Below are 13,998 nucleotides of genomic sequence, written 5' to 3'. Positions count from 1 at the left end.
TTGGGTCTTGTCATTGTACCAAGTTATTGTAGTCATTCTTCCCTTGACTTCCCAAGTAGAATTTTCCTTTCTCTGCCCCATCATTGACTCATCCTTTGTTTAAGTAAATCACTAAATACATGAATTTGGAAGGGGCATCAGGAGGTAATTTGGTCCAGAGCTGCTCACAGCAGGGCTAAGAGCCAATGCAAGGTAGCCCACTGCTCCTTGGAAAAGCTTCAGGGATATTTGGCTTCTACCCAGGAAGTCAGAATCTCTTGTGTTGGTCCAACAGGGGACAGACAGCCAGCTTGGTGAGGAAATACTGCCAGTGATGGGCTGCCCATCCCAGTGAGCACCAGCCCACCCCTCCCAGGAATCTCAGCTCAGATATTGGCAGTGAAGTAGCACTGAAGCATTACCAGAAGTTGCTCTTGTTTTCTTATGAAAGAGGATTGATGTTTGATGTCAGGACTAGGATATGCTCACAGAAACCCTGAGGATTGTTTTCTTTTCTATAGAGCCTTGTGAGAGAAAAGGTTCATTCATTAAAAACTGAACTCCTGTGTTCAGCTGAATTCAACACTTCACCACCTCATGGTCGCTGTTGCAGGAATGTGCTCTCTCTTCTTGCAGCTTCTATAGATACACAATGCTTGGGAATTCCTGGTTTTGTTCTCCTGCAGTTTCCTTTCTCACCTTAGAATCACATGGGGAAATGCCCACTTTGTTCAGGGCTGTTGCTACATTCAATGTGGTCTGCAGCTTGCCAGCAGCTCAGTTCTGAGTGGAGCTGGTGTTGGGACTTTTGCTGTACAAAGCACCTTTTAAGCATCGACCTGGGCATTTTGTCTGTTGCTGTTGCCTGTTTTAACTCTCTGGTGATGTGTACCCAGGGTGATCAGGGAAGAGCAGGTGTTCCAGGAGATATCGGCTTCCAAGGAGACAAGGTAATTGTTTTCCTTTTCTCCACCATTCTTTTCCCCTTACGTAGCAGTGGCCACCAGTTTTCTCAGCTCATCCACTAGGAGCTGGAATTAGCTGCATCCTGCTGTCAGGTTCCCCTGCTTGAATAGTTCCCTTTGGGGTATGCTGTGTCTTTCTAAAATCCACGTATATGAATTTTGTAGTTACTCATAGTAAAAGCAGTTCTGCAGGGGCTTTCTGTAGGGGCTGTGTCTCCTAGCAGAGATCAGAAGTGATGGGATTGATGGGGATGTGTGTGAATGTGTGTGGTCCAGCGGCTGCAGACTCAGGAGAATTTTGCCTGCTCAGTGCAGCAACTTAAACTCTGACCCAGGGAAGCACTTAATGCTCTGTATAACTTCTGATCAAATGACTCCTCCCCTGTGACTTAATGTGATACTGACTGTGGCTGACAAATGTTGCATATAGCCCTATGCTGGAGCCTGGGTGGCTCTGAGCCACAGCCAACTGCAGCAGCTCGTGTTTTTTGGGGCTGAATTCAGGGCTGTCTCCAGAAACATCTCATTGACACTAGTGCAGCTGTCCCAGCTCCGTGCAGGGCTGAGTCCAGCCTTTAGGAGCTGCTCCTCATTCTGCAGCAAAGCTGGAGCCTGGGGAATTGGAATTTTTTTTGATGCCTCATTGTGTTCTGAAAAAAATGTGTCTCTCTCAGGGCAGCCAGGGCTTGCCTGGGGTCCCTGGGGCACGAGGGAAGGCAGGCCCCCTGGTAAGTAACCAAGCACCCTCTGCTTCCTAATCTCCCTTCCCAGAGGTTCTGTGCCCAGCTTGGCAGGGTGTGCTGTTCTAAACAGGAAACCTGAGAGCCAGGAGCCAGCTCACGTTTCCCCGCGTTTTTCTGATTTCTGCAGGGAAAAGTCGGTGACAAAGGACCAGTTGGGTTTCCAGGACCACCTGGCCCTGAGGTATGTCCCACCCACCACCTCCTTCTCACATCCTTCCAGCCTGGGGCTTCACTTCTCTCCTGGGATATGCTGGCACATGAGTGGTGATGGGGGAGGAAGGATCAAGATGGATTCATGACCCATTCCACATCTCATAGTTTCCTGGTTTTTCCTTCCCTTTTTTGTCATAGATAAAACGAAGGAGTTTTTTCACTTTTTCCCCACTCAAAAACCCATTTAAAGTAGAAAATCCTCTAACTTCCCTTACCAAAAAGCAGTCACAGTGATACCTTAGATGCAGGATGAGCTTCCCCCAGCACATCATCATTTTCCTCCTTCCTAAGCGACCAGACAAAGTCTGTAAGGTGCTAGAGAGCCACTTCCAGCACAAGTGATGGTCTGTTCTGCCCTCACCAGTGTTCTGGTATTTCACACGGTCTGGAAGGGCTCTCAGCTGAGTGCTGCCACTTAGCAATGATTCCTCTTTGTCGCTATTGGAAATAAGCACGGCTTCCTTTGTTTCCTCCTCCATGGGTGGGTGGTGGGTGGGCAGGAGCCCTGCCAGGCTGACAGCAGCTAACCAGGGTGTCAGCACCTTTCCTAATTCCTGCCTGCTTCCCTTTGGCACCGAGGCTGCAGCTCCTTTCTCCCAGCACAGAGGCTATGCACTGACTCATAAAGATTAATTAAAACCCAAATCACCACTTTTAGCTGTGTGATGACAGGGAGGCCCTCGCTGCAGTAAATCTTGTAAGAAGATGAACCTAAAGGGAGTTGCTGCTCTTCCATCAAACTGATGTTGTGTCCCATTGCCTCCCTCAGCATGGAGCACATCTTGTCCCTTAGACTTTAACTAAACCTCTCACAGAGGCTGGCACTGCCTGCAGAATTCCACCTCTGCACCCTGACCAGTTCTCATTTTCTCCAGGGCTTCCCAGGTGACATTGGCCCACCAGGAGAAAACGGTCCTGAAGGTCTGAAGGTGAGTAGAGCAGAGACTGCAGCTCTGTGTGGGGCTGGAAGCAGCCAGGGAAAACAAAGTAGTGGGAAGGGGGGAAGAGAGAAACCTCAGGAGATTCCTAAAGATTGTCCTGGCCAGCATCTCAGCTTGGTCTGTTTGGCTTGAGGTCCCTCCAAGTGCAGAGTTTTCTTTTCTTCAGATTTTTTTTCTGTAACAAAATTGACATTGGATAATGTCCCATGGCTGTGAAAGAGACTTTCTCATTTTAATTGCCTTTCTGAGCTTATGTTTCTATTTTCTGAGTATCTTTTCCTTTGGCCCTTTCTCAGGGAAAGCCAGGAGCACGAGGTTTACCTGGGCCAAGAGGACTGCCTGGACAAGAGGTGAGTGTCCTCAGCTCAAAAGAGGTTTGATTTAAGGAACAATGCCAAATTCTGTAAATTAATGCGTGGTGAAATTGTGTCCATGGTTTAAAATGCTCTGGTCCCTCTGAATTTGGAAGCAGATGCTTATGCTGAGGGATCAGAGACCTGCAGAAGAGGAGCTTCCTCTAAGCTATGTGATCTCCAAGTCCTGTGATCTCTGCTTCCAGTCACTGCTGGCATCTGCTGACCCTAAATTCTGCCTTGGCTTTGCTTTTAAAGCCTGTTGCCCCACCCCCAGATGGATGTTAGAGCTCTTTTCCCTGCACATCCCCTTGCACAGACATGCCCTGGCCTGGCTTTTGCTTTCTGCTCCTTTTAAGTGTGTTCCTTTTCAACCCTGAGACCTGCAGACTGCACTCTCTCACACGGAAAAACATCCCTGTGTAACAGAGAAGGAAATGGGAATTGCTGCTCTGCAGAAATTCATTTGCCCAGCATCTCAGAGCTTGCAGCTTTCACTCACCATTTCACTCAGAACCTGAAGCATCATTCCACTTGGATTTGTTAAGAAGGGAAAAATTGTCATTGATCTAATTGTCCTGGAGCTGCAAATACATTATGGGAGCAGCAGAGAATGTCTGGGTTCCCTGTTTATCCTGTTGTAACTCCAGTGACATTGGTGTAATTTCCTCTCACTCAGGCCAGTGTAAGCTATTTGTCCACAGTCACGAGACATTGTGTAAATAATACTGAGCACATGCATGGGCAGGAGCTCGTTTTAATAGCACTAATAATTCTTAAGTTTTTCTGGGAACTCTTCTGCTTGTTCTCTAAATGGGATTAATGCAAATTAGCTCATTTATTTGCAGTGAAATAGGAAAAAAAATTATTCCAGCCAAAATACAAAGGGAATCGAAGCCCTGCATTCCAGGTTCAGGCAGGCGTGACCAAGCTGCCTTCAATTTACTCTAGTTAGTGAGTGTAAAAGTAAAGACATGGACATGGAGTTTGGTGCAAGCTGTGCTGAAGGACTTTGAGTGTGCAGCAGAGCACAGCACAGCACTGTGTTCTTACCACTATGGTCACCCAGGGCACCGGGTCAGGGCTCTGAATTGCATCCCACTGGAAATGTGGATATTGTGGGTGGCTTGTGTGAGCCCTTGGAGCTGGGTTCCTGACCCCCAGTCCCACCCTCAGCCTGTCTGTGCCCCTTCATTACCACGGGTGACCACCGAAACGAGAGCAGCCAGGCTGTGGCTGCCAAGGGCGCTTTTAATTTCTCTCTTGGCACTTGGTTTTAGACACTTGAGATAATTTTTGTGAAGCTTAATTGAAGGTCTCTTAGAAACTGTAGATCTGCTCCTATCACATTAGGAATTGGTGTGGAGCCAAGGGAAAGGACCGAGTCCAATTGCTGTGTGAGATTTTGTGAGAGCTCCATCCTGCAGCATGTGTAGTCCCAGCTGAAAGCAAAAGGGAAACGTTCACACAGTTGCCAAATGGTTCTGTGGGAAATTTTGGAACATGCTTTTTTGGGGGGAAGGGAGAGGAAAGGGGGGAAGAAAGAAAAAGGGAATTCTGTAGCATTCACGTCCCTGCCAAATCAAATGAGGCAATTATGCAGCATGTCCAGGGTACCCTAGTGGCCAAATCCAGCCCATCACAGACCAAATCAACTGGTGCTGCCTTGGTCAAATTTTGGATGGCTTTTACGGGCAGGACTTGACACCTTTTTTTCCTGAGAAACCTCAGAGGCTGCTCTAAGATAGAGAAGGGCTCAGCTGTTAAAATGTGACAGCTGAGCACAGAGCCTGTGTTTAACTGCTCCTCACACTGCAGGCATTTAATTCTTGCTGCATGGTGAGTCCAAATTTTGTCACTACTTTGCCTTTTATTTTAATTTCTTTCCACCTTAGGGAGATGAAGGACCCTTAGGACCACCAGGAGTCCCTGGTCCAGAGGTAAGTTTCAGTCATTTATTCACTCAGTTATTACCAGCTCTGACGACCTTGCAATGGAATTGTAGTTAAATTCTCATAAAGCTTCAACCCTCATGGTCTGGGAAGTTAATCTGCCCTTCTATGAATTATTGTCTTGTCCAGGGCTTGATTGATTGCTTGATCCAGGATGGCTGAAAGTCCAGGAAGTGTCTTGCACAGGGTGTTGAGTTTATGACTTGCCTAAAGCCTCAAACCTTGAAAAACTCTCTAATGTTTAAACAGTTCATCCTCAAGATAAATGACATTGATTGGAAACCATCTCCATAAGCAGCCCTTGTGTTTCTTCCTTGATTTATAGTACTTTTCAATGAGTAGAAGAAAAAGAAAGAAAATAGGCTGGACAGTCAGAGACAGTCCTTTTGACCTCTGTGATGTATCACAGAAACACAGTTAGAAGAAGCAAAAAGAATATTGTCATAGGTGTGAGCTTGCCAGCTCAGGATTCTGTAATGGGTCTGTACATAATTGCAGGATAGTAAAATATCCTAAAAATTGGTAATAGGTGGATCAGAAAATGAATGTTTTGTCTTTATCTTTTATTTTACAAGCATGTGAGCTGCACCAGTGTCCAAAGCAGCTGCAAGCTTTTGATGTTTGTGGTTTTCCCATCTATTTCAGGGTCGATCTGGTCGGAAGGGATTTCCAGGAACACCTGGTCCCAATGGTCCAAAGGTAAGAGAAGAGTTTGTTCCTGATCATGGAAGCAGTGGGTAGAAGGGAGGAAAGGAAGAGGGAAATGTCTTTTCTCACTTTTACCACTCTTCCAAGTATTCATTCCAGAGAGAACAACAGAACTGAGGGTTCCTCTTTTTCTCAGAATTTTGGGGTCTCAGCTTCTGCTTCTTTCTTCCAAAAGAATGATGGTGCATTTTTTCAGCCATTATAAACAAATATGTTCTTCTTTTGATATTAACCAACTTCTTCTCCATCATCATCTCATTTTCCATTGCTTCTCCATGGTTTTGTTCTAAAACAATGCACATCATTCCTATCTTTGCTGCCTAATTATCAGCAGGAGCCATCCCAGGGCAATGCACTCCACAAACCCACACTCGAAAGGAAAGAGAAAACCCAACAAAAACAACCTCTTCAAACAGTAAATAGCAAAACTGTGGTCTGGCAGCACATCTGGAGTATCTGCCTACTGAGCAAATGCAGCTGCTGTCCTGGAGACACTGGTGAGCCTGGGCTCTGGATGGCCCAGCCAGGGGCACTCCGTGTGCTGCCACAGCTTCCCTTACCCCTGGTGGGCTTGAAATCCTTCTCTTTCTGCTTTCTCCTTCACCCCTCATCATTTTCATGCTCTGAACTCCTTCTTCCTGCACTGGGATTTATCTCAGTGGGTTCTTGCTGTGGTTTCCCTGTGGATGCTCCATGTGACAGTAACGTGTGCCTGTCTGAGGCTTCATGGCAACAGAATCAGGGTGCAGCATTGCCTGGGAATATTTGGGTTGTCTTTTCTTCCTATGCTTTGTAAAACTTTGGGATAAAGTAACCAGGGCTAGGCTGGGCCTATGTCACAAGGCAATAGATATGTTTCAATGCACTTTTCTTAAAGTTATTTTACTACAGCAGGAGCAGCTTTTGGGGCATTTTGCTCCAGAACAGCAAGTGTTTGTCCATATTTGTCTCAATAGTGTTTCTTACTTTGGATTATCCTCCAAGCCACAGTTGGTTTTGTAAGATGTTGTTTCTCACAGATTTTGCCTGATTCACTCTTTGCAGCCCAAATAATGGGTGTACAAAGAGCTGGCAGTAACCCCTGTGCCATTGTCTCCTTGTCCTGCAGGGTGAGCCAGGAAACCGTGGCCGGCCAGGGAAAGTTGGTGAGCAGGTAAATTCCTTATTTTCCTTGTCTCCTTGATGATCTCCTCTGTACAACATGTCCTAGGTGCCCAGAGTGCAGGCAGAGGGCAGTGGCCAGGGACTTCTGGCCACCTCAAAGCTGCCCACAGCCCTGGTGCTCCAGGTTCCAGGCTTTGCCAGTGCTGGTTTTAAGGATAGGATTCTCTGCCTTGGGTGCTATGTTGCTTTCACTTTCCCTAGATTTTCTGGGGAGTAGAGGAGATAGCAGCTGAAGAAACCAGACCTTGGGGAAGAGAGACACCGAGCTGTATTTCATTGCAATCCCATAGAGAACATTCTGCTGGCATAACCCAGGACATGCATTATCCCCTGTAGGCTTTGGGGGAACCACAGGCATCAAGGAAAAAGCAACAATTGTTCCCACATCTCTGTGATTGAAACCAACAAACTTGTCCACCAACAGCCCTGAAAGTGAAGCCACAGAGCCTCCAACATATTCTGTGTGTTCCTGCATGACCACACCAAGCTGGCTGTGGCAGCTGGCCCTGGCACTGTGGGTGCTGCTGCTCACCACTGCTGTCCTTCCCAACACTTTCCCTGCTGGATGGTCAGCACACTTGGTTTGGTTTGGTTTGGTTTGGTTTGGTTTGGTTTGGTTTGGTTTGGTTTGGTTTGGTTTGGTTTAGTTTGATTTGGTTTGGTTTGGTTGGTTTGGTTCGGTTGGTTTGGTTTGGTTTAGCTTGTCAGCCTCTCTGGCTCTTCTTTGCCCTGTATGCAACAGCCAGGGCTCACTTCTTCCAAGGGTTTCTGTCCAAGCAAGTCTAAAAAAGTCAAGGTGGATCCTTTTCAGTACCAGCAGTCTGATACCAGCCTCAGTATATATCAAAGGTGGTCACTTCTATTTGGAAATTAGAGCCATTTCTGTGTTATGGTTGTTAATTTGCTCCATGAAGAGCAACTACTGAAGGAGCAAAGTTGTTCCTCACATCTGAGTTCTAATTGCAGCTTTGTCAGATTCTGCATTATCTCAGGCAGCACTTTCCAGTGCTTTGTGCCTCAGTTTCCCCTTCTGTGGAAGGTGTGAGACAGCCCAGAGCAGAGCTTAGCCCAGTGCCTCCTGTAATGAAGTGGCACCTGTGGATACTGTTAAAAATGAACATTTAGAAGTGCTTTGAGATCCTTAACCAGACGTTGTCCTTGAAGGGCAAAGCATCATTAGGATTATTATTCTTTAACTTCCCTCAGGACTGACCTTGGATCAGAACTGTAGGCACTGTTCATCGAAAAGAAAACACAGCTGGCCTCTGCTGACAGTGAAACCAGCACAGTGGTAGGAAAGCTGCCTGTGTTATTCTTAGTCAATTAGTCTCTGTCTAGAAATATCACCCAGAAAATTTCCATTTCTGAATGAGTCAAGTCATTAGAACAAAAATGTCTCACCAGACTACTGAGAAATAACCTCCTCTCCCATCACACCTCCACTGGACCATGCTGGAGTGTTGGGGTTTCCTTCCTCCCTCCACTTAAACTTCAGCAGTTGGTGTTGGGGCTGGGTTGGTTTTTTGCAAAGCCCTGAGAGGATGGGCCTGTGTCCTTGGCACTGAAGACACCATCACCTCACCCTGTTTTCTCTGGTGGAGACCTTGATGTTTTCTATTCCACAGTAAGGGTGGCCACACTTCTCAATGCTGCTGCTCCGCCTGACAAATGGGTTCTCTCAGAGCAGAAAATCTCAGAATAACAGCACAAGAAGAGATCAGCCGTCCATCTCATTGGAGATTTCTTCCCTTTCTTAGGGACATCTGTTTAGGAGAACATGGGAGTTTTGTCAGGTTTCCGGTGATACTTGAGCTCTCATTGAAAAATGAGGTTTTAAGCCACTGGACAGTCCCTGATGTGTTGTTTTTCCATTGCAAGGACACAGACTCAGGAAGATCATTCATGAGATGCTTGTTGTCTCCATGTGCTGGAAGGATTCCAGCTGCCAGGCGCCCCAGTACCCTGGAAATGTGTGGGTTAACCCTTCCTTGCCTGTAGATGGAATCAGAAGGATATGAAGAGGAACATGGGGCCTCTGGCCAGGGAAGCCACCAGCCTTCCTGTCCCAGAGCTGGGAATGCACAGCAGGAGAATGTCACCAAAATGTCCATGTTAAAGATCAGAGTACCTGTGGGAGAAGCAGCACCCTGCAGCAGACAGGAGGTCCTGCCATCCCAGAGACCCCTGCTTGGCACTAGAAAATCCCAGTGAAGAGTTGTGCCAGCTGAAAGAGGTTTCCATTGACTTATGGGGACTGGGGAGGTGCTGTCATATCAGGAGCAGCTGTTTGAGTCCCTTCCCTGGACAAGTGACAGCCCTGCTCACCCATGGGGCTGTGTCAGGGTCTGTGCTGGGAAGGGCAGCCAAGGCCCCTTGCAGGTCTCTTGTCCTTTAGGGTCAAAGTACTCAACATCAGTATTCTAAGATGATTTGTCAAAGGACACCAGCACCATGTCCTTCCAAAGGAGAGGGGCTGCAATGTCAGGTTTGCAGGTGGGGAGGTCCTGATTGTCTTGGCCAAGGTCAAGAGGGTCACCAAGAAGGGAGCAGGGAATTGCACTGGTGTTTCCCACATGTTAGTGCTGCTCCTTCCCATCCCATTTACCTTCTCCTCCAGGGCGTGTCTGACCTCCAGACATCCCGGTCAGGGATTTTCAGGCTCTGTGGTGCTCTCAGCCTCTTTGATTCACATCACTGTGATGGCAGCACATCTCCACCTTCCCGTCCCTCCCTCCCCAGGGTGGTGTTAGCCCAAGGCAGCGCCAGGGCAGGGCTGAGCCCGGTGCACAGGGGGTTAAACCCCATGGCTGTTCTTTGCGGGTCAGAGCGTCCTCCTTTAAACTGCGATATTTACTGTTTTACTTTCCCTTTCTTTCATCTGAATGGGAGGATTGTACATTTACTCCCTCCCGTCCTTTGTCCCTGGTTTGTTTTGTTTTGAGTTCTGGTGAAGCAGTAGAACAGAAAGGCCGTGATCGGTTCCCGCTGGGAGCGACTGGCGGTCCCGTCCCTGGGAGACCCTGCTCACGCTGGGCTTGTTCCTCCCAAATGGGCTGTGATTTATGCAAGGCTTCATTGCTGACTTGCTCTCTGTTGATGGAGCCAAGAGGGGGGGCTTAATTATGACAGGGCTGGACAATAAATGGGGAAAGCGAGACAGGAGTTAGGAATTACAACCCACCAGTCCCCCCCTCCTTTCCTTCCCCCCTCCAAGCCCCCAGCAACTTTTTAACAATGTCCATCCCTTTTCCGCCATGCCCTTGGCTGGGGAATACAGCAGACTGAATCATGAGCGACATGCTGAACTCCCATCTAATATAAATGTTTTACATTCTTTTCCTGTATAGTGTGGGCCTTTATCCGGGCAGCCAGTGCTGCTGGGACTTCACGTGCATCATTACACACACTGCCCAGAGCTGTGTTTGATGCAGGCCCTCTTTTCAACCCTGGGAACCTGAGAAAAATATGTTGTCCCTCAGCCATTTTAGTGTAATGACCACAATTCGTGTCTGCTTTGATTAAATATTTGCCACTGGCAGCTCTTTGGGTTTTTAAATCCTAAATCTTTCTGTCTTTAAACCTAAATCTCCTTGCCTTATTGTCTATCCCATTTTGGCCAGTGAAGAACATCATTACCCAATTTCCCCCTGGTTTTTCCTTTGCTCCTGATAATTTACTGAGATTTATTTGGCGTGGACATATCTATCTCGATGTGTTTCTGCCTGCAGACACAGCAATGTTGGTTAATTTAGCCCAGAGCAGACAGTGCTGGCTGCAAACACTGCAGAGCTACTGTGCTGGAAGCTACAAGGTCCCTGCTCTGCATCTCACGTTCACACCATGGGACTCTCCTCTCCCTTGGGCAGCAGTGACATCTTCCCCTGTGCAGTACCACAGTGCACCAGCACAGGCAGAATTTTCCCTGGGTGTGGGCTGAAATGTTGGGCTGTGCCCCCCTTCCATCCCAAAGCTGATCTGTGCAGCAGGGCCAGTGTTGGCCATGCCAGGGGGTTTCTGCACAAGCTGCCATAACAAGCAGCACATCAGGGAGGGTCTCAGGAGAGCTTTGGGGGCTCTTGGTGTGCTCAGATCCCTGCAAAGCACCAGCAGGCCAGCTTGGGAAGCACCACCAGCACACCTGGCTTCAGGACCCAGATTCCTGAGAGGCTTTTTAGGATGGGAGCTGATGCTGCCATGGCTTTCAAGATTGGCCTTCAAGCCTGAGCTTGGATATGCAGCACCCCTTGGAAAGGGGTTTGAAACAGTTTTGTTCTGAATGAGACCAATGCTTGCTGCAGAGCGGGGATCCCTCTTCTGCAGAGACTGGCCTAAGGTACCAGAAATTTCTTAAAGAGCATATTCCCAGGAGAGAGACAAAGAGATCTGCCATTTTCCAAGAAATTGGAAATGAACAGGAGATGTGTTCTCTCTTGCTTTATTGTCTATTTTTGCCTAGCAATGCATTTCCTTGTTGCATCTCATGGCTCTGACGTAACATTTGCCTTCTTTGTGGCCTTGGGCTACTGGAAAAATTCAGAAACTGGATGCAGTACCTGCACTTGTGTCTAATTGAGAGGACAATTGATCCAGCAGCCTTCAGCAATGCCACCCAGTGGCAACCTTGCATAGGCAGATGTTGCAGAGTTTTCTGCTCTCCCGTTGATTCCTGAGCTGGGCAATCTGTGCCAAGTCCAGCTCTGCTCTCACGGGTGTCTGCTCTGTGCATCCTGGCCATGGTGACACTCTTGTGCTCCAGGACTGCCTCAGCTTCAGACACAAAGGCCATTTCAAAGCAAAGACCACTTCAGAAAGGTTGGTGACACCCCTACAGGATAGTGGAGCTTTTCTGTTTGAAGCTGTCACCCGTGGCTAATTGGTGTTTCCATCATGGCACAGAGGATACCAAGCGCCTGCAGTGACAGAGGGGACAGTCCCTTGCATCTCCAGAGCTAAAAACCACTGGAGCTGGTAGGGAGGTTGTTGTATCTTAATTTTCAGGAATCTTAGCTTGAGATTGCATCTGTTTCCATCTTCCTAATTAAAAGCAGTTCTGTTTGCCTCTTTGTTATCCCAAACGTTGTTAAACCCTGAGCTTAGACTGGAGGTTTGTTCCAAGATGGTTTCTGAGTAGTGTGTGAGATCCACTGCCCTGCTGGCCCCTTTGGCTGCAGGAACCTTTATTTCCTACTGGCACCCCACCAGCATGACACTATCCAGGGCAAAATTAGTCTGCACAAAGGGCTGAAGCAGCTTGGATTAACCCAGAATAAGTCTACCCAGTCCAGCCACTAAAATGATGGTGAGTCTCTGTCTCTGTGCAACCCAGGAGCTCCTGCTGCAGATGCTCCTGGGGAAACTGTTTTGGGAAAAGCTCACAGAACAAAGCCACACTATGGACTCAGCCTTCCTTCCTTCACTCATCCACTGTGCTGTGTGTTGTGGTTCTTGCAGATCCTCGTGCTGCTGTTCCAGCTGGTGCCTAAAGCAGAACCAGCTGTGGAGTTAGACATTCCCATGGCCGGGAGCAACTCCATCCGCTCTGGTAGCCAGTAGGAATTACTGAGCATTATACGAGGGATGCTGTGCTATTGCAACCAGCAAGGTGGACCAAAGGAACTGTTTACTTTCTCAGCAAATAAAAACTGAAAATTAGTTGTGCTCTTCTCTTTCCTCAGGGTCTAATGGGTTTCATTGGTCCGGTGGGGGAGCCTGGAATAGCAGGAGAAAAGGTAGGATTGCTTGCAATGAAATGGTGGCTGTAATTTTTGCAGGATAGGGAGGCTGGGGTGGGAAGAAGGGTTGTGGAGATTTAAGTTGTCATGTGAGGGCAACACCCAGCTGGGAATGAGGCACGTCCAGGGTGTCTGAGCTAGAGTAGGACTGGGCCAAAATAATCCACTTCTCATTCAGGAATTAACATGCGCTGCCCTCCAGGGAGATGCTGTCAAATATTCTTTGAGAAATTAACTTTCCTCATTCATAATGTGCCAGGGATTTGTATTTAACAGCCAGCTCTGCTTCTTATGGGAATGAGGGATCCATCAGCCCTGTGTTGCTGGTCATGGGAGGAGTCCATGGGATTGAGGTCACGGATTTCTGCAGAGGTGTGCTCTGGGTTGCCAGGGGGGTCACACAGGACCAGGGCTGAGCCTGCATTGAACAGAAGGTCTCAGCAATTTCTCGGGTGTACAAGAGTGCAGCCACTCATCTGAGCAAAGGCTGGTCCAAATATTTCCCTTTTTATCTGGTGAGGACCACTCCATCTGGCTGCCCCTGATTGCTTTGGGCACACTCAGGGCTGGTGCCCTCTTGTGTACAGTACAGCCACAAACCTCTTCCAGGAGAATAAAAAGGGCTTTATTTCACATAAAAACGTAAAAGGACGTTAATTTGTTTTCTATTAGAGTGTAAACTTTTATTCAGAGGCAGTTCCCAAAGACAAATCATCTGTGTCACTCATTGTATCTCACTCGCACGCTGCTGGTTTTCATTGGTGGTTTAATTATTCACAGTGCAGCCGTAAAGATAGTGAAGAGCATAAAACGATGCATTCCACACATCAGTGCTCTCTTTCTCACTTTTATTGCTTCAAGCCCTGTCCTCTGGGTAATGATGTAAAGACTCTGTGACAGTTATACTGTGTTTGCTGCAGATCCATTTTATTGTCCCTTTGGAAAGGCCTTTCCATCCTGTGGGCCCTGATGGGGCAGTAGCAGAATCAGTCTCAGTCCAAGCTGTCAAGATCCACAAGAACTAAAAAGAATGACATGATGTGAGCTGTATTTTAGAGCAGGAAAACAGAGGAATAAAGAGTCTGTGATGTGTCCAGGGTGGTTACACAGAAAATTAGTACCTGAATGAGCAGTCTCATTGGCAGCTGCAGCCCTGAATTGAATGAAGAATAAGGTATTTGCCATGCAGGAGACATGGGAAGATCTTTTTCTCCATTCCATTAAGTTCACATCTGTCCCTGTGCCTTC

At 47.6% G+C, this 13,998-nt stretch overlaps 1 protein-coding gene across 2 annotated transcripts in view; it reads left to right on the top strand.

Moving 5' to 3' along the window:
* COL27A1 (collagen type XXVII alpha 1 chain) overlaps window positions 1-13,998 on the top strand; it is a 141,635-nt gene that overhangs the window by 71,932 nt on the left and 55,705 nt on the right. For both annotated transcript variants that reach the window (XM_088177441.1, XM_088177440.1), the window contains 9 exons: window positions 876-929; window positions 1,619-1,672; window positions 1,815-1,868; window positions 2,776-2,829; window positions 3,138-3,191; window positions 5,090-5,134; window positions 5,792-5,845; window positions 6,963-7,007; window positions 12,694-12,747. In XM_088177441.1, coding sequence (XP_088033567.1) covers window positions 876-929; window positions 1,619-1,672; window positions 1,815-1,868; window positions 2,776-2,829; window positions 3,138-3,191; window positions 5,090-5,134; window positions 5,792-5,845; window positions 6,963-7,007; window positions 12,694-12,747 — 468 coding nt within the window. The remainder of the gene's footprint in view (window positions 1-875; window positions 930-1,618; window positions 1,673-1,814; window positions 1,869-2,775; window positions 2,830-3,137; window positions 3,192-5,089; window positions 5,135-5,791; window positions 5,846-6,962; window positions 7,008-12,693; window positions 12,748-13,998) is intronic.

Source organism: Sturnus vulgaris, chromosome 22, assembly GCF_052056855.1.
Source record: "Sturnus vulgaris isolate bStuVul1 chromosome 22, bStuVul1.hap1, whole genome shotgun sequence".
Taxonomy (NCBI): Eukaryota; Metazoa; Chordata; class Aves; order Passeriformes; family Sturnidae; genus Sturnus; species Sturnus vulgaris.
Note: the sequence above shows the minus strand (reverse complement) of the source record. Positions and strands in the feature narration are given on the sequence as shown.